The sequence below is a fragment of the Pristiophorus japonicus genome, chromosome 16 (assembly GCF_044704955.1).
Source record: "Pristiophorus japonicus isolate sPriJap1 chromosome 16, sPriJap1.hap1, whole genome shotgun sequence".
Taxonomy (NCBI): Eukaryota; Metazoa; Chordata; class Chondrichthyes; family Pristiophoridae; genus Pristiophorus; species Pristiophorus japonicus.
This window is the reverse complement of record NC_091992.1, coordinates 7,029,073-7,050,331: the sequence shown is the minus strand read 5'-3', so window position 1 is coordinate 7,050,331 and position 21,259 is coordinate 7,029,073. Positions and strand designations below refer to the sequence as shown.

General features: G+C 40.4%; 1 protein-coding gene across 3 annotated transcripts in view; it reads left to right on the top strand.

Annotated features, from left to right (window-relative positions):
• Nucleotides 1-21,259, top strand: part of brip1 (BRCA1 interacting helicase 1) — a 533,845-nt gene that overhangs the window by 243,780 nt on the left and 268,806 nt on the right. For 2 of the 3 annotated variants that reach the window (XM_070856933.1, XM_070856934.1), the window contains exon 21: nt 6,527-7,750. The exons of the other annotated variant lie outside the window; for it this stretch is intronic. In XM_070856933.1, the coding sequence (XP_070713034.1) occupies nt 6,527-7,750 (1,224 nt within the window). The remainder of the gene's footprint in view (nt 1-6,526; nt 7,751-21,259) is intronic. 3 annotated transcript variants of the gene reach the window in all.

Genomic DNA, 21,259 nt, shown 5'->3' with positions numbered 1-21,259 from the left:
TTAAACTATTAATCAAACAGTATTCCAAGACAAAAACGATTGGCAGTGAACATTGGGCACTGGCTAGGCAGTAAATTTATAATTATGTTTTTCAATGTCTTTTAGTTAACCTTTATAGCTGTCATTTTGTGCAATGGCATATGGCACTTTTGTGAGGAACTACTTTGGCAGAACTGCTGCGACACCATAGTCTTTGACATTAATAATTTGTTACTGATCTTGCTGCAATTCTTGGGTTGGCTGCTTTGTCTCAGAATAAACGATTTCTGTGTCTGCTACTTCATAAATAGTCCATTTTTTTAAATAATAAAATGTGATGATTGGAGAACAAAAATTATAGTGAACCCATTCAAAAGTAGTATTTACCATTAACCAGCATTGCTCTCTATATCAAGAAATCCGATGCCTATAGTACCACATTAGTCTTTAATGTCAAAGAGTACTGCCAGTTTCTCTCTCGTCGTACAGGTTTGCAATATTATCCCTCAGTTGTTAGATATAATTTCTCAGTGCATTGCATCTTTTTTGTTCCCAATAATGAACATATCTGGCTCCACCCAACCTGAAACATAGGTCTGCAGGGTAGCACATAGTGATATAAATAATGAGAGTGATAAAAGGAAGAACATTCCCATAGAGTATCCTTTTCTCCTTTCTGAGATTGTACCTTCAAAAGTAAGTGTAAGTGCTCCACATGTTGGAGTAGTTTGGAGATCTGGAAAAGTTGCTTTTCACAGTCAAGTAACTGACACATTTGCATCAGAAGCTGTAAATGTAATTATGTTTGTAAAAGTCAAATGGTTAAGTTGGTCATTAAAGAAAATTTAACTACATATAAGAACTATATCCTGTCTTTTAAAATAATTATTAATTTAAGGTATTGGTTACTATAATAAAAAGAGAAACAGGTAAAATATTGTCGGGGGATTTCTTGTGATTAAATTTCATATCTGGAATTCATTGTCTAAATGGCCTATGTATTATATTTTTGGCTTAGGATATCATGAAATATGTTCAAATGTAATCTCCGGATGTAGTAGTCAGATAGTTAGTGTAATGTGAAGAGAATCTTGTTGGAAATGGTTCTCTTCATTTTGGCAGAGTGACAGCTCTGTTGACTTCACTGATTTTTGCTGTATATCCCCTTGAACAATGATATTGCAACATTTTATGCATCAAATCTGTCGTGATTTGTTTCTTAAGGATAAGATTCTGCCTCCTTTTAACTTTTTTTTCTCCCTATTTTTTTTTTTCTCCCTTTTCTTGGTCTTCCCACACCATGCACACATTCCACTGAGAAAGTGACTTTTCCCGAGCCCTATTCCAATAGCACTCTGAAACCGGCTACCAGGAAGTGTGGGAGAGGGCCCCAGAGGTGACTCTGACTCCAATTTATCCTTTTTCTTTTGTTGGAACACTTGGTCTCTGCTTGGTGCCTCACCATGGTGGCATAACTAATATAATGAATTTAGTGGGAGTCGTGGGGCTGAGTTTTAAGTTCCAAAACTCCATGCTGCAATACATTGAGGCTCCAATATGCTGTATCACACAGCTGCTAAATAAAGTTTCAACATTTATGCAAAGATGTATTACACGATTTATAAATGGTACTTTTGGAAACCATAATATCTAGTTTGATTATAGATACAAATCTGCCTGTTTATACATTCTATTACAGTATGGTTTTCCATTGTGTCTTTTGCATTTCTTCTGTAGAGCATGTAGGTGTCACTGCACTTGAATGGGATCTCACTGGAGCTCTTTCAGGATGTTCAAATTGAAAACATTAATCTTACCGCATGACCCGAGTGCTCCATATTCCAAGACGGCGAGGGGAGAGGAACCGCGAGAAATTTCCCCTAAAACATGTACCCAATCAGCCATTTTCAAGAAGCCAATTTTCTGCATAACTATTTTCCCTAGATATTAGCTCTTCTGCTGCTGAAACCCTCATTCATGTCTTTGCTACCTCTCGACTTGACTACTCCAACTCTCTCCTGGCCGACCTTCCATATTCCACACTACGTAAACTTGAAGTTATTCAAAGCTCAGCAGCCCGTGTACTAATCTTTGTAAACTGTTATGAATTGTAGGTTATCAACTGGATAGAGAAGATACTTTGGATAATACACTTGTGCTGAGGGTTGTGCTGTTATCCAAAGTCGCCTCTCTACCACTTCAAATGTCTTGACTACTTTTGAAGAAAAAGTGGTAATAAGCAGTAGGCACTTGACTTTTAAACAAATTTGTGCTTGAATTTACAGCCCTGCAATGCAAACATTGACCAGGAGATCTCTAATTTATGCTTTATGTATTTCACAGAGTCTTCAATTTAGGAGGAAACTCCTGCCTTTTAAGATATTTTTCTCTCCCATTTTCTTGCATTTTCCCCATACCATACTTCCCTGACCAAGTAGCTTGGTATTCTTGGGCCTCTACCAAAGTTGTTGCAATGAATCCAGGTGCTAGATAGTCACCGGCCCTTCCCCTCGAGCTGAAATTCTTGGCCTCTGAATGGATCCTTCCTACAACAACACTGCTGGAGTTTGGAACTTGCAGCTTTATTTTTCTCTCATCAAGAATTGTTTTTTAAATGTCATCATATTTTTGAATCGCTAACAAAATGGAAGTAGTGCACGATTTTAAAATGTGTACTTCCTGAGAATGCAAGAATTAAAAAGATTTTACTGTAATTATAAAATCAAAGGAACAGCAGTGACCCTTTAATACTTCTCAATCCGTTAACAATCCTCTTGACTGGTATAAATCTTAAAGTTCACTAATGCGTCAAAGCCCATTTTAACATGAGAGCCTGTATATCAGTGTTACAGGCACATGTGAAAGAGACAGTAGATTATATATTAAAACAGTTACCAATTGCAGGCTATAACAATTTTGTTAGATAAATTATGATTTTATAAGATAAATTGCTGTTTGTCAAAGGGCTTAAATTAATCTGAAATCAGATAAGGTGCTGGTCACTTGTTTATCCAAGGTGGAGGGTGCTTGTAAACTGTTATGAATAGTCAGGATGCTTGTAACTGTCGTAAATGGTTAATGAAATGGGGCAGAGCCTGCCTTAGAAGCATTCCAATGAATCCTTTGCCTCCAATGAAATGATAAATACTTACATTTTGAAAGATTAGGTATCACCAAATATTTTTATGTATTTTATATTCAGATTTATATATATTATATTTATGTATACTTATTTTATTCAGAAACATGAGTATTTGCATTTCCGAACCACACTCATTGTATAGAATATCATACTCCATTTTTCTGCATAACTATTTTCCCTAGATAGCTCTTCTGCTGCTTGAACCCTCATTCAGGCCTTTGTTACCTCTAGACTTGACTACTCCAACTCACTCCTGGCCGGCCTTCCACATTCCACACTACATAAACTTGAAGTCATCCGAAATTCAGCAGCCTGTGTACTAACCCGCACCAAGTCAAGATCACCCATCACCCCTGTGCTTTCTGACCTATATTGGCTTCCAGTTAAACAACGCCTCAATTTCAAAATTCTCATCGTTGTTTACAAATCATTCCATGGACTTGCCCCTCCCGATCTCTGTAATCTTTTTCAGCCTCACAATCCCACAAGATGTCTGCGCTCCTCAAATTTTGGCCTTTTGAACATCTCTCATTATAACTGCTCAAACTGGACGTGCCTTCAGCTGCCTGGGTCCTAAGCTCTGGAACTCCCTCCCTAAACTCTACGCTTCTCTACCTCTCTTTCCTCCTTTAAGATGCTTGTTAAAACCTACCTCTTTAAACAAGCTTTTGATCATCTGCCTTAATTTCTTCTGTGGCTCGGTGTCAAATTTATCTGTTTGTCTGTAACACTGTTGTGAATGAAGCGCCTTGGGATGTTTTACTACGTTACAGGCACTATATAAATAAAAGTTGTTGTTATTAGATATATATATCTGGAAAAGTAAATACAATAACTGTGGACAAAGAATGACTTTTGTCCTCTGGGATTAGATGTCAGCTAGACCTTTTCCCTGGGAATGGACAATATTTTAACTCGCATCATTTTAACCAATGCAAAGTCAAATATTTGTGCCACAATTTCATTGTCTTCAAATACATTTTTAATAATCTTTTGGCATCCAGATGGCTCCCTGGAGCAGGCCAATATGCGTTCCAATTCAACAAAATATCTTGGTAACATTACACCCAGTTTATCCTGAGGAAAGTTTCAGGTAGTATCTTGTTAGTATTTTCCTCTTTGGGGTTTGCTGTAGCTTCAGAGACCAGGCCCGATTCCACTGTCATTTGCCAAGAATTGCTAAATATATTATACTTCATATTGATTAAGCTCACTAATTTCAGGTATGGAAAGGACTAAAGTAATCACTTTTCCATTTGACTGTATAGCTAAGGAAAGTTCCATGAATTCTTCATTAAGGACCTTAATGCCACATTGAGCAAAATGTTTATTTTTATTCACATCCCTAATGGTCCTTTTAATATATTTTTAATGAATGAGAAATCTTCATAGCCCTGCAGACAAATCGCCTGCAAATGCTTTCTGCCTTTATTGTACTGTTTACTCATTGCTAATTTTAGCAAAAAAGTAGACATCAGAACAAAATATGGCCCTTTGTATCTGGGAGATCTTGGGTGTGAAATGGTGTTCTACCATCTCATGGTGCAACAACCTGGGACTATAATTCACCTTCGTGCCTTACATCTTTAGGATTTCAAAATACATCTCATTAGAAAAACTAGTATTTACTTAGTACAAGACCATGAACATTTTTACTCAAAATTTCAATTTTATTGCATATACCTGTTTTGAGTGATCCTTTCGTGAGTAGGAAATGGCACTAAACGCTTCGCAAATGCACAAATAATGTATGCTGTTTTCCTTGATGAAAATTAAGATCAACAGGTATTTCAGATTGAATTAAATAGAATCACCTCTGTGGAAATGAAAAAGATTGTGATAGGAAGTGTCCTCTCTCCAGTTGACAAACTGACTTGCAATATCATTATTCTGATATTTCTGCACGGCTATATTACAATTTGAATAAATAATGGAAAGGAATCTGGTGGGATTACATTTATTTATTTTTTAAATAGTAGTGAATTAGGGATGAAAGAAATTTTCTGTACTATCCTCCTTGATTAAGTGAAATTGAAAATTATTTCACCAGACTGAGCTGCAGATCCGTTAAAGCTTTTAACATCTTAGAATCATACAGCACAGAAGGAAGCCATTGTGCCCGTGCCGACTCTTTGGAAGAGCTATCCATTTAGTCCCACTCATCAGCTCTTTTCCCCCTTGTCAAGTATGCATCCAATTCCATTTTGAAAGTTACTATTGAATCTGCTTCCACTACCCTTTCAGGCAGTGCATTTCAGATTATAACAACTTACTGTGTTTTTAAAAAAAACACTTAATTTCCCTTTGGTTCTTTCGCCATTATCTTAAAATAGCACCAAATACCAAGTGTGTTGCAAATTGCAAATAAATTCAAATGTTACTTCAAAATCTCATTAACAATCTATATTTAATACTGGTGAATATTTTGAAGCCTATAACATGCTCAGTAGAAATCTGTATTATCCACGAGCAAGTCCACTGCAGCCTTCCCACAGTTCTTAGTAGATTCAGGGCTAGAATTTCCCAACCGCCCGCCAGTGCCCAATTGCCGCCAAAAAGATCGTTTAGATTCCCAAGATTATCGCCGGTGAAAACTCCCTCCCCCCCCCCCCCCCCCCCAACTCCCCCCCAAAAAATCCGCTGAGCGAAAAACATGGCCGCGCGTTGCACCCCCAATCTGGGTGGAAAAGTGGAATTTCGGGTCGATTGGGCGTTCTAAAGAAAATGGGCGATAAATTTAAAAAATCACTAAAAATTTACCCTGAGGCTGCAGGTTGGGCCTAGCAGCAGAAAAAAGCTAAAAATAATTTTTCAAAAAAACGTCACCAAAAAAAATTTTCAAAAACATTCTCGAGACCCTTTTAAACTAAATCACCACAACAGAATTTTAAAATAATGAGTGAAAAACCAATTACTAACCTTTTTTTTGAAGAGCTACTCACCTACCGCCCAGCTCCGCTGATCCTCGTGGGCATTTTTTTTCATGCTTACTTACGGGTCACCGCTCAGCCAAATATTGCGCCATGGCAATCTCAGGACGGTGCATGCCGGCAGTCCGCTCCCCAGCGGTACCTCAAAACCGCCGGCGTAACTTAGGTAGGGAATTTTTCGCTCACCTGATTATCACCCACAATGGCCAATACCGCCCAGAAACCGGGTGGTAAGCCACAGGAAATTCTAGTCCTCGGTGTTTTTTTTCAGTTTTCTATTTAGTGGGCTTTCTACCAAGCTGGCATTGCTACCAGTGTTGATGAATTGTCCTCTTTGTTTGGCTTGTCATCAGATATTAAAATGAAAAATCTTCTAATTTGATATATTTCTGTTGCACTTAAATGACTATAGTCGAGAAATTCATTGTTTAAAATGTCTCATTTATTTTCCATTTTTGTAAATTTCTTTTCCTAGGCATTAATAATTCCTCAGTTGTTTCTGCTGGGAAAAGCCAAGCAACTTTTCCAAATGAGGTTTCTGTGGCTGTATCCACGCTTTGTGTGCAGAAGGGACAAGGAGACTGTTCAGATAAGCATAGTATACATCTAAGAGATAGAAGAAAGGTTGCAAAAAGGAATAGTGTTAAACAGCCACTACAAAGTGCACTAAGTAAGCATGAAGATAATATAGAAGCATCAGGTGAGACACCGAGCCAAAAAGACAAGAATGGTCCTGTTAAACGGAACAATCTGTACAAACAAAGCAAAAGGAAATCATGTGAATGGAGCAGTCTGGCAGAGGGGAAGACTATGAAGCCCCAAAGTAGGAAAATTGTCCAGGCAGCAAAAGAGAACTCATTTGTGGAGGAGTTAATGGAAAGATCCACTTTGAATGGATCAAGCATGCAAATTAATGTGAAGGAAAGTCCAATGAAAAGTATGTCCATTTTATCTGATGTAGCTGGTTGCCAGAGGCAGAGGAAAGCTAGAAGAGAGAGAACAGAAAATGCACCTTCAAATAAATCAAATTATAGACTCAGAAGTATGTATGTAAATATACTCTCCAAAAGACCCTATCAGGACAGAACGCGGATTGAAAAACTAAATTGTATAAATAGTGATGAGAAATGCAGCCTGGTAACCCAGACTGATGGAACATATGATACATCAGCTAGTAAAAAATCCAGCAGAGCACTTTTTCCCAAGGAATATAGAAATACGGTTACAAAATCTTGTGATTCTAAAACAATGGCCAGAATTCAATTAAAAAAGAAAAGACGAAAAAAATGTTTCAGCACCCAGCTCTCTGCTACCCCTTCGCAGTATGAGGAAGAACATAAAGGGAAGTCAAAAACTGTCAGAGAAAAAGCATCCATTATTCAGTTTGAAATATTAGTACCAGAGCAGTATTCTCCCCCAGTGCCGATTGCCCAGATCCAGTGCAATGAGGATAAACTGAAAAATTCAATTTCAGCCTTAGTATGTAACAGTAGCGATAGGACAGCTGTCCAGGGCAACAAACATACAGAACCAGTTGATGGACTGCTTCAACTAGAAGAGGATACAAACATAAATGAAATTAATCCAGCTCTTAATATAGCTAGCGGCACCCTGACTTTAAAGAAAGGATTGGAAATTAATTCATCAGCTGCGAAAAGCGTAATCTCTAACACAAAAGTGAAAAAGACCAGCTCAGAAGGTGAGAAATTTAACTCTAGACAGCTGTGACTTTATAATATTTTTTATATAGTAGATCACTAAGCTATTTAAAATACAATATTGAAAGGGAATTAGATTTAGAAAATATCTGCTTGTTTTCAAGTAAACTGAAATTAAGTTATAGGTAACCAGCAGCATAGTTCTAAAAGGTATAACTAACTTTCACAAATAGTTAAAATTGCCTGATCAATTAAAGTGTGTTTGGACAGAGCTTGAAAAGTACCTATAATATAATGGGCTCCTTAAGAATTACGGAGCTAATGCCAGATTATATTTGTATGGACTTGTAGGTAATTAAAACAATTTTTCAAAATTAATGAGATTGACAAATGTTATACTTTAGTTTTTTTTAAAAGGGAAAGGTGATAAGCCAGGTAACCATAAACCAGTTAGTCTCACATCAGTGGTAAAAAAAACTAAGAGTCTAGAATAAGAGATAACATTAATAAACAATTAGAAAGGTAGGAGTTAATCAGACATTATATACATGAATTTGAAAAAGCAGGTCATCCTTGACTAATTGAATTGAATATTTGAAGGAAGTTACAAAGTATACAAACAAAGGGATGTTGTGGATGTGATATGGTGGACTTTCCAAACATGGCAAAGTGTTATTGCGAAAATTAAAGCCCTTGGTATTAGAGGTAAATTGACAGCATGAATACAAGGATGGCTGAAGGATAAATAGTAAAAAGGAATAGATAGATCTTTCTTGGATTGACGAGTTCTCTCTAGTAGCATGCCTCAAGGGTGTGTGTGCTGGGACCGCTCTTGTTTTTCATTTTCTCTCTGTCTCTGTGTATTGGGACATTTTACTACATTAAAGGCGCTACATAATTCCAAGTTTTTGTCTATATATAAACAAATGATATGATTTGGGCATAAGTGTAAAGGGAATAATATAACCAAGGCTGTTGATATCAAAAGCAAAATATTGCGAATGCAGTAACCCTAACCCTAAATCAATTTCTGTTCAGTGGGGGAAAAAAATAGATTCACGATTCCACAAATGTCCCCCAACCCATTTTTTCTCATCAAAAATGAAAACAGAAAATGCTGGCAATACTCAGCAGGTCAGGCAGCATCTGTGGACAGAGAAACAGAGTTAACGTTTCAGGTCGATGACCCTTCATCAGAACTCAATTGTTGATATCAAATTTGGGACATAGTGGGAGACTTCAGGAGGCAATGGACAGGCTTGGAATGTGCACAGTGATGTGGCCAATGTAGTTAAACATAGATACATGTGAATTAGTAAACATTAGAAGGGAAAAGAGCAGAGAATAGAAATATGCCCTAAATGGTAAAATTCTTAAAGGAGTGGAAACATGCAGAGGGAACTTTATTTTTAAAAAGTGTCAGCTTTCGTTCAATGGTCACACTCTTGTACTTTAATCAGAAGGTTGTGGGTTCAGGTGGACAGAAAAGATCCTATGACAGTATTCAAAGAGAAGCAGCGGAGTTCTTTCATTTATTCCCCAGTCACAATCACTAAAACAGGTCATCTGTTCATTCATCTCATTGCTATTTGTGGGACCGCTGTGTACAAATTGACTGTGTTTCCCTACAGCAGTGACTACACTTCAAAAGTACTTCATCAGTGTGAAGCATTTTAACATAAGGACTTGAAAAGTACTATAAAAGTGCAAGTTCATTCTTTTTCTTTTCATTCAGCAGATTCTTAAGAATGCATTGCTCCATTCTTTCACAAGTAGCTATGTTAATCACAGTTTGAGGTGCATCAGTTTGTTGAGAGGTGGGGACAAATGGGCACAGATATCAACTATTTGCAGAACGCAGCCATGTATTCTATAAATGTACATACATGCTGAATAAGTTTCATTCAGGTTAATTTTTTTCTTTTCCACTCCAAGTTGCTTTTTCAAAACAAAATGCCTCTCTAAAAGGTTAACTGCGATTTAGTTAAAGTATAATTAAATATAATTAAATCTCAAGGTAATTGGATCACTGACTGAGTCTCTTGCTTTTACGTTTTTCTACTGAAGCATCTTCAGGACATATATACCTCAGTAATGAAAATCAGTTTTATAGAGAAATATAATTTTTTATACAAAAAAACGTTTTATAATGGACTTGTCAAAGGAATGTTGTTATTGTAAAAGGAAGACAAATTATCATTGTTTTTTCCCTTATGGATGAGTTAATTTAGTAATATATTTTAGTTTGCCTGCCTCTGCACTACCTCATGTTAATATTCACAAAACATCAAAGCTTGAAATCATTTTGCTGAATAATTATATAACTGAAATCATTTTCTTAGTGTTTGTTCCTACTGCAGACTTTCTCTTCTACATTTTTGAACAGGAGCAAGCATTAGTTTGATTCATCAAAAAGTCAATTTAAATTGTCCCATTGTCTGGGATATAATCCATTTCATGGTTTGTAATTCTGATACTTTCTGGTGCCCTGCACCATGGGTCGTGGTCCTACACCCATGTTTTTAATAAATAAATTATAGAATTGAAATTTCCACACATTTATTAAAATAAATCGTCATAAGGTAAATAAGGATGAAGCCCATGTTCATCCCATCTTATGCAGCATTTTAATCTCTTAATCAGTAAAATATGTCAGAAAACATTGAATTTATAATGCGTTAGTCTTGGAATATACAAACCTTTTACCAGTTTTTAGCCTGAACGTGTACAACAAAGTCTCCTCACTTTTCAGTTTGATATATGCAAATCCTTGTTTGCGAGTTTCTCTTTGTTGACTCAATTCCTGGCAGTCAGTATGCAAAGCAGATCATATGCAACGTTTGTGTTTAACCAATCTATTGTATGCAATATTACTCCAGTAATTGAAAGCAAAATCAAATTACTACAATTTGTGATATATATCAAACAAATTTGTTTTATTTTCCATTTTGGATGTCATGCATCACTGCTCCCAAATAATAACAATTTATATAGAGCAAAAGCAAAATACTACGGATGCTGGAAATCTGAACTAAAAACAGAAAATGTTGGGAGTACTCAGCAGGCCAGGCAGCATCTGTGGAGAGAGAAACGAGCACAGTTAGCGTTTCAGATCGATGGACCTTCCATCAGAATTTATTTAGCACCTTTGATGTAGAAAAATATCTCAGGGGATTAACAGAGGTTTCAGAAAATGTCAAAGAAAAAAATACTAGGAGGGTTGAGCAATAGCTTGGTCAAAGAGGTAGGTTTTAAGGAGGAGAGGGAGGTGGAGGACTGGCGGGTTTAGAGAGGAAGTTCCACAACATAGGGCTTAGAGAACTGATGGTACAGCTACAAATGGTGGGGCAATCGAGAGCTTAAAACATACTTAGGACCCCAGTTTGCATATATAAGCAGTTTCACACCCAAAGCGGGCAGTTGTGCTGCGCCCCCATTGAGAGATCTCCCTGAAAATTGTAGAAGCTGGGCCATGGGTGGCAGAGGTTGCCTCCCTGCTGTGATTTTCAACTCCTGATGCCTGTTGTTCAGGTGAGAAATGGGAAGTTGAAATTTGCCCTGACATCTCCTGTCTTCCAACTACCTCATTTGTAACTTGTGTCTCTGGCATTCCAGTTTAGGGTCAATACCCAAATGTAAATGGACTGTTGCCCCTTAACATCTAGAATTACTTCAGTAGCAGAATTGTGGAACAGGGGATTAATTATATTCAGTTCACAGTACTGCTATCTTGATTAGATTAACTGTAGTCTCGTGCTATGCTCCCACGCTCCAGCTGGGTGGAAATATTGCCCATGGATTGAAGTTTTGACAATTATTCAAACTTATTTACAGGATATGGTAGAGTTATGAAATATTGAGAATAGGAGCACTAAAGCACAGCAAAAATAATTTAAAATATAAAGCTCAAGTGAGCTCTCATCAAGTCTCCTTCACCAGTTAGAACAATCCTTTAGTATAAAACAACATCCTAAGTACCGACACACAGAATGTTACCGTTCTTGTCCCTTGAGAACCAATGTCCTAGGGGGACTGTTTGCTAGTGCTATTGGGGAGGGGTTAACATCGAAACATAGAAAATAGGTGCAGGAGTAGGCCATTCGGCCCTTCGAGCCTGCACCACCATTCAAGATCATGGCTGATCATTCCCTCAGTACCCCTTTCCTGCTTTCTCTCCATACCCCTTGATCCCTTTAGCTGTAAGGGCCATATCTAACTCCCTCTTGAATATAATCCAATGAACTGGCATCAACAACTCTCTGCGGCAGGGAATTCCACAGTTTAACAACTCTGAGTGAAGGAAGTTTCTCCTCATCTCAGTCCTAAATGGCTTACCCCTTATCCTAAGACTGTGTCCCCTGGACTTCCCCAACATCGGGAACAATCTACCCCGCATCTAATCTGTCCCGTCCCGTCAGAATCTTGTATGTTTCTATGAGATCCCCTCTCATCCTTCTAAACTCCAATGTATAAGGGCCCAGTTGATCCAGCCTCTCCTCATATGTCAGTCCAGCCATCCCGGGAATCAGTCTGGTGAACCTTCGCTGCACTCCCTCAATAGCAAGAACGTTCTTCCTCAGATTAGGAGACCAAAACTGAACACAATATTCCAGGTGAGGCCTCACCAAGGCCCTGTACAACTGCAGTAAGACCTCCCTGCTCCTATACTCAAATCCCCTAGCTATGAAGGCCAACATACCATTTGCCTTCTTTACCGCCTGCTGCACCTGTATGCCAACTTTCAATGACTGATGAACCATGACACCCAGGTCTCGTTGCACCTCCCCTTTTCCAAATCTGCCACCATTCAGATAATATTCTGTCTTCGCATTTTTGCCCCCAAAGTGGATAACCTCACATTTATCCACATTATACTGCATGGCAGGGGGATGGGAACCTCTGCAGGGAGACAGAGGGAAATAAAATGGGGGCAGAAGCAAAAGATAGAAAGGAGAATAGTAAAAGTGTAGGGCAGAGAAACCCAAGGCAAAAACTAAAAAGGGCCACATGACAGAAAAATTCCAAAGGGACAAAGAGTGTTAAAACGACGAGCCTGACGGCTCGGTACCTCAATGCGAAGAGTATTCGGAATAAGGTGGATGAATTAACTGCACAGGTAGCTATTAACAATTATGATATAATTGGGATTACGAAGACATGGGTCCAGGGTGACCAAGGCTGGGAACTCAACATCCAGGGTTATTCAACATTCAGGAAGGATAGACAGAAAGGAAAAGGTGGTAGGGTAGCGTTGCTGGTTAAAGAGGAAATTAACGCAATAGTAAGGAAGGACATTAGCTTGGCTGATGTGGAATCTCTATGGGTAGAGCTGCGGAATACCAAAGGGCAGAAAAGTCGAGTGGGAGTTGTGAACAGACTACCAAACAGTAGTAGTGAGGTTGGGGATGGCATCAAACAAGAAATTAGGGATGCGTGCAATAAAAGTACAGCAGTTATCATGGCCGACTTTAATCTACATATAGATTGGGCTCATCAAGCTGGTAGCAATGCGGTGGAGGAGGATTTCCTGGAGTGTATTAGGGATGGCTTTCTGGACCAATATGTCGAGGAACCAACTAGAGAGCTGGCCATCTTAGACTGGGTGTTGTGTAATGAGAGAGGACTAATTAGCAATCTTGTGCGAGGCCCCCTGGGGAAGAGTGACCAGAAAATGGTAGAATACTTTATTAAGATGGAGAGTGACGGTGTTAATTCAGAAACTAGGGCCCTGAATTTAAGGAAAGGTAACTTCGATGGTATGAGACGTGAATTGGCTAGGATGGACTGGCAAATAATACTTAAAGGGTTGACAGTGGATAGGCAATGGCAGACATTTATAGATCACATGGATGAACTTCAACAATTGTACATCCCTGTCTGGAGTACAAATAAAATGGGGAAGGTAGCTCAACCGTGGCTAATAAGGGAAATTAGGGATAGTGTTAAATCCAAGGAATTGGCCAGAAAAAGCAACAAACCTGAGGATTGGGAGAAATTTAGAATTCAGCAGAGGAGGATAAAGGGTCTAATTAGGAGGGGGAAAATCGAGTGAGAGGAAGCTTGCAGGGGAACATAAAAACTGACTGCAAAAGCTTCTATAGATATGTGAAGAGAAAAAGATTAGTGAAGACCAACGTAGGTCCTTTGCAGTCAGTATCAGGTGCAGGACATTCTGAAATGGGAGGGAGAACAGCCAGTTGTCGTGGTGCACATTGGTACCAACGACATAGGTAAAAAAAAGGGATGAGGTCCTACGAAACGAACTTAAGGAGCTAGGAGCTAAATTAAAAAGTAGGACCTCAAAAGTAGTAATCTCGGGATTGCTACCAGTGCCACGTGATAGTCAGAGTAGGAATCGCAGGATAGCGCAGATGAATACGTGGCTTGAGCAGTGGTGCAGCAGGGAGGGATTCAAATTCCTGGGGCATTGGGACCGGTTCTGGGGGAGGTGGGACCAGTACAAACCGGACGGTCTGCACCTGGGCAGGACCGGAACCAATGTCCTAGGGGGAGTGTTTGCTAGTGCTGTTGGGGAGGAGTTAAACTAATATGGCAGGGGGATGGGAACCAATGCAGGGAGACAGAGGGAAACAAAAAGGAGGCAAAAGCAAAAGACAGAAAGGAGATGAGGAAAGGTGGAGGGCAGAGAAACCCAAGGCAAAAAACAAAAAGGGCCACTGTACAGCAAAATTCTAAAAGGACAAAGGGTGTTAAAAAAAACAAGCCTGAAGGCTTTGTGTCTTAATGCAAGGAGTATCCGCAATAAGGTGGATGAATTAACTGTGCAAATAGATGTTAACAAATATGATGTGATTGGGATTACGGAGACGTGGCTCCAGGATGATCAGGGCTGGGAACTCAACATCCAGGGGTATTCAACATTCAGGAAGGATAGAATAAAAGGAAAAGGAGGTGGGGTAGCATTGCTGGTTAAAGAGGAGATTAATGCAATAGTTAGGAAAGACATTAGCTTGGATGATGTGGAATCGATATGGGTAGAGCTGCAGAACACCAAAGGGCAAAAAACGTTAGTAGGAGTTGTGTACAGATCTCCAAACAGTAGTAGGGATGTTGGGGAGAGCATCAAACAGGAAATTAGGGGTGCATGCAATAAAGGTGTAGCAGTTATAATGGGTGACTTTAATATGCACACAGATTGGGCTAGCCAAACTGGAAGCAATACGGTGGAGGAGGATTTCCTGGAGTGCATAAGGGATGGTTTTCTAGACCAATATGTCGAGGAACCAACTAGGGGGGAGGCCATCTTAGACTGGGTGTTGTGTAATGAGAGAGGATTAATTAGCAATCTCATTGTGTGAGGCCCCTTGGGGAAGAGTGACCATAATATGGTGAAATTCTGCATTAGGATGGAGAATGAAACAGTTAATTCAGAGACCATGGTCCAGAACTTAAAGAAGGGTAACTTTGAAGGTATGAAGCGCGAATTGGCTAGGATAGATTGGCGAATGATACTTAGGGGGTTGACTGTGGATGGGCAATGGCAGACATTTAGAGACCGCATGGTTGAATTACAACAATTGTACATTCCTGTCTGGCGTAAAAATAAAAAAGGGAAGATGGCTCAACCGTGGCTATCTAGGGAAATCAGGGATAGTATTAAAGCCAAGGAAGTGGCATACAAATTGGCCAGAAATAGCAGCGAACCCGGGGACTGGGAAAAATTTAGAACTCAGCAGAGGAGGACAAAAGGTTTGATTAGGGCAGGGAAAATGGAGTACGAGAAGAAGCTTGCAGGGAACATTAAGGCGGATTGCAAAAGTTTCTATAGGTATGTAAAGAGAAAAAGGTTAGTAAAGACAAACGTAGGTCCCCTGCAGTCAGAATCAGGGGAAGTCATAACGGGGAACAAAGAAATGGCAGACCAATTGAACAAGTACTTTGGTTCGGTATTCACTAAGGAGGACACAAAAAACCTTCCGGATATAAAAGGGGTCCGAGGGTCTAGTAAGGAGGAGGAACTGAGGGAAATCCTTATTAGTCGGGAAATTGTATTGGGGAAATTGATGGGATTGAAGGCCGATAAATCCCCAGGGCCTGATGGACTGCATCCCAGAGTACTTAAGGAGGTGGCCTTGGAAATAGCGGATGCATTGACAGTCATTTTCCAACATTCCATTGACTCTGGATCAGTTCCTATCGCGTGGAGGGTAGCCAATGTAACCCCACTTTTTAAAAAAGGAGGGAGAGAGAAAACAGGGAATTATAGACTGGTCAGCCTGACCTCAGTAGTGGGTAAAATGATGGAATCAATTATTAAGGATGTCATAGCAGCGCATTTGGAAAATGGTGACATGATAGGTCCAAGTCAGCATGGATTTGTGAAAGGGAAATCATGCTTGACAAATCTTCTGGAATTTTTTGAGGATGTTTCCAGTAAAGTGGACAAAGGAGAACCAGTTGATGTGGTATATTTGGACTTTCGGAAGGCTTTCGACAAGGTCCCACACAAGAGATTAATGTGCAAAGTTAAAGCACATGGGATTGGGGGTAGTGTGCTGATGTAGATTGAGAACTGGTTGTCAGACAGGAAGCAAAGAGTCGGAGTAAACGGGTACTTTTCAGAATGGCAGGCAGTGGCTAGTGGGGTGCCGCAAGGTTCTGTGCTGGGGCCCCAGCTGTTTACATTGTACATTAATGATTTAGACGAGGGGATTAAATGCAGTATCTCCAAATTTGCGGATGACACTAAGTTGGGTGGCAGTGTGAGCTGCGAGGAGGATGCTATTAGGCTGCAGAGTGACTTGGATAGGTTAGGTGAGTGGGCAAATGCATGGCAGATGAAGTATAATGTGGATAAATGTGAGGTTATCCACTTTGGTGGTAAAAACAGAGAGACAGACTTATCTGAATGGTAACAGATTAGGAAAAGGGAAGGTGCAACGAGACCTGGGTGTCATGGTACATCAGTCATTGAAGGTTGGCATGCAAGTACAGCAGGCGGTTAAGAAAGCAAATGGCATGTTGGCCTTCATAGCGAGGGGATTTGAGTACAGGGGCAGGGAGGTGTTGCTACAGTTGTACAGGGCCTTGGTGAGGCCACACCTGGAGTATTGTGTACAGTTTTGGTCTCCTAACTTGAGGAAGGACATTCTTGCTATTGAGGGAGTACAGCGAAGATTCACCAGACTGATTCCCGGGATGGTGGGACTGACCTATCAAGAAAGACTGGATCAACTGGGCTTGTATTCACTGGAGTTCAGAAGAATGAGAGGGGACCTCATGGAAACGTTTAAAATTCTGACGGGTTTAGACAGGTTAGATGTAGGAAGAATGTTCCCAATGTTGGGGAAGTCCAGAACCAGGGGTCACAGTCTGAGGATAAGGGGTAAGCCATTTAGGACCGAGATGAGGAGAAACTTCTTCACCCAGAGAGTGGTGAACCTGTGGAATTCTCTACCACAGAAAGTAGTTGAGGCCAATTCACTAAATATATTCAAAAGGGAGTTAGATGAAGTCCTTACTACTCGGGGGATCAAGGGTTATGGCGAGAAAGCAGGAAGGGGTTCTGAAGTTTCATGTTCAGCCATGAACTCATTGAATGGCGGTGCAGGCTAGAAGGGCTGAATGGCCTGCTCCTGCACCTATTTTCTATGTTTCTATGAATTTATAATGGGGAACAAAGAAATGGCAGACCAATTGAACAAATACTTTGGATCTGTCTTCATTAAGGAAGACACAAATAACCTTCCGGAAATACTAGGGGTTCGAGGGTCTAGCGAAAAGGAGGAACTGAAGGAAATCCTTATTAGTCAGGAAATTGTGTTAGGGAAATTGATGGGATTGAAGGCGAATAAATCCCCTGGACCTGATAGACTGCATCCCAGAGTACTTAAGGAAGTGGCCCTAGAATTAGTGGATGAATTGGTCATCATTTTCCAACATTCTATTGACTCTGGATCAGTTCCTATGGACTGGAGGACAGCTAATGTAACACCACTTTTTAAAAAAGGAGGGAGAGAGAAAACGGGTAATTATAGACAGGTTAGCCTGACATCGGTGGTGAGGAAAATGTTGGAATCAATTATTAAAGATGAAATAGCAGTGCATTTGGAAAGCAGTGACACGATCGGTCCAAGTCAGCATGGATTTACGAAAGAGAAATCATGCTTGACAAATCTTCTAGAATTTTTTGAGGATGTAACTAGTAGAGTAGACAAAGGAGAACCAGTAGATGTGGTGTATTTGGGCTTTCAAAAGGCTTTTGACAAGGTCCCACACAAGAGATTAGTGTGCAAAATTAAAGTATTGGGGGTAATGTATTGACATGGATAGAAAACTGGTTGGCAGACAGGAAGCAGAGAGTTGGAATAAACGGGTCCTTTTCAGAATGGCAGACAGTGACCAGTGGGGTGCCGCAGGGTTCAGTGCTGGGACCCCAACTATTTACAATATACATCAATGAGTTAGATGAAGGAATTGAATGTAATATCTCCAAGTTTGCAGATGACACTAAGCTGGGTGGCGGTGTGAGCTGTGAGGAGGATGCTAAGAGGCTGCAGGGTGACTTGGACAGGTTAGGTGAGTGGGCAAATGCATGGCAGATGCAGTATAATGTGGATAAATGCGAGGTTATCCACTTTGATGGCAAAAACAGGAAGAATATTATCTGAATGTTGACAGATTAGGAAAAGGGGAGGTGCAACGAGACCTGGGTGTCATGGTATATCAGTCATTTAAGGTTGGCATGCAGGTACAGCAGGCGGTGAAGGCGGCAAATGGCATGTTGGCCTTCATAGTTAGAGGATTTGAGTATAGGAGCAGGGAGGTCTTATTGCAGTTGTACAGGGCCTTGGTGAGGCCACGCCTAGAATATTGTGTTCAGTTTTGGTCTCCTTATCTGAGGAAGGACGTTCTTGCTATTGAGAGAGAGTATAGCGAAGGTTCAACAGACTGATTCCCGGGATGGCAGGACTGACATATGAGGAGAGACTGGATCAACTGGGCTTGTATCCACTGGAGTTTAGAAGAATGAGAGGGGATCTCATAGAAACATATAAAATTCTGACAGGATTGGAAAGGTTAGAGGCAGGAAGAATGTTCCCATTGCTGGGGAGTTCCAGAACAAGGGGTCACAGTCTAAGAATAAGGGTAAGCCATTTAGTTTCGAGATGAGGAGAAACTTCTTCACTCAGAGAGTTATGAACCTGTGGAATTCTCTACCGCAGGAAGTTGTTGAGGCCAGTTCATTAGATATATTCAAAAGGGAGTTAGATATGGCCCTTATGGCCAAAGGGATCAAGGGGTATGGAGAGAAAGCAGGAAAGGGGTATTGAGGTTGAATGATCAGCCATGATCTTATTGAATGGCAGTGCAGGCTCGAAGGGCCGAATGGCCTGCTCCTGCACCTAATTCCTATGTTGAGAAATGAAATGCTGGCTCAATGTATCCCTTTTGTAAGGGGTTTAATGTGAACTATGTACTTCCAACTCTTGGAGCTATTTCTCCAGAATAATTTTTACACTCCAATAAGAACTAAGCAAAGTTAGATCTATTCCTCTGCCCTCATCCCCGCCCCGCCCCCCCCCCCTCCAGAGTTGTGAATATGAATAGACTCCTAGTTAAAGCAGTTAATATTGTGCCACTTGTGTACTTCATTGGCTGTAAAACGCTTTGGGACATCCTGAGATCGTGAAAGTCACTATATAAATGCTAGTCTTTTTTTATAAAAGAGCTTGATGAATATCTGGTTAGGAATGGCATTGAGATTTATTAAGACAAGGAGAGATAGACATAATTGAATGATGTGTGGAACATAATGGTTCTTGGGCCTATGGCAGTGCATTGCCAAAAACAGCAACAATAAAGGACAAAAAGCAGGCTGACCAATTTCCTGAGTTTGTACTGCTGACCGGGTGCCTTGCCCACCAGCCACCCACATTGGGAAATTGTAGGTGTGCTGCCCATGTTTATCTGACCATTGATCTCCCAATATATGAAGTCAGCAGATGATGCTTCACATTAACGCAAATTCAGAAAGCTACCCTCAGTATATAATGTTAAATTGATACTTTAAAGTTTTACTTGATTTACCCTTGAGAGAACATGGCCTTTTATCAGAACATTAAATGAATTGAATAGAATTCATGAAAGAACAGGATTTTTGATTCCATAATTTTTTATTTCATTCATTTGACATGGGCGTCACAGACAAGGCCAGCATTTATTGCCCATCCCGAATTGCTCTTGAGAAGGTGGTGGTGAGCTGCCTTCTTGAACCGCTGCCATCCCTGTGGTGAAGGTACTCCTGCAGTGCGGTAAGCAATGCTGCCGAAGAAAGTGACCGGCTCTGTGTCTTTCCTCTCCCGGTACCCAGAGTACGATGGCAGGGGTTTCCCGTCGCGGTCTTAGACATGGGAGTGGATCCCAAAGCACAAGGATTCGGGGTAATGGCACGAATTGTACTTCAGGCCTTGCAAAGCCTTGTGCTCCCGTATTCAGCACACTAAAACGAGAACACCTCTCGCGGCGGAGGCCCCACAGATTCAAGCCGCGCTGCCAAACAGCCACGTCAACTTTCAGTACAACATATATTCAATTGCTCAATCATTTAATTCATTCAGTAATGGAAGATTTTACTATTTTACACTACATAAAAACATAAGAATTAGGAACAGGAGTAGGCCATCTAGCCCCTCGAGCCTGCTCCGCCATTCAACAAGATCATGGCTGATCTGGCCGTGGACTCAGCTCCACTTACCCGCCCGCTCCCCGTAACCCTTAATTTCCTTATTGGTTAAAAATCTATCAATCTGTGAGTTGAATACATTCAATGAGCTAGCCTCAACTGCTTCCTTGGGCAGAGAATTCCAGAGATTCACAACCCTCTGGGAGAAGAAATTCCTTCTCAACTCGGTTTTAAATTGGCTCCCCCGTATTTTGAGGCTGTGCCCCCTAGTTCTAATCTCCCCGACCAGTGGAAACAACCTCTCTGCCTCTATCTTGTCTATCCCTTTCATTATTTTAAATGTTTCTATAAGATCGCCCCTCATCCTTCTGAACTCCAACGAGTAAAGACCCAGTATACTCAATCTATCATCGTAAGGTAACCCTCTCATCTCCGGAAACATTTTGTGTGTTTAAGAAAGTATCTGAATTTATGTTTATAAATTGGGAGGGTAGAAGTGGAAGTAATGATCAACACTGAGTTGGCCTGTTTCAAATTTACCAATTTAACACCTTGCTCTTAATGGGTTAATAATTATTGCACAATTATTCACTCGTTTCAGTATTATCCCACTTAACTAGCATAGTGGAGGCTTAACTAAATGAACCCGGTCAAATTGGACATTGCATTAACTGTTTTTAATTTTAATAGCTGTTGTCAACACAATTCATTTTATGTGTGCGGCAATGTTCCCTGTAATTTTTTTTCATGTGTGGTCCCTTTAAATTTCCAGTGGCAAGAGCTGGTGAGCGGCCTGAACAGGACCTCGCGATTGGTGCGCAACCTTAGGGGGAACATTGGTGTGCGACCCTCAACAGCTCACAAAAATTTAAGTGACCCTCCAGCCCAAATAATTATCCACCCT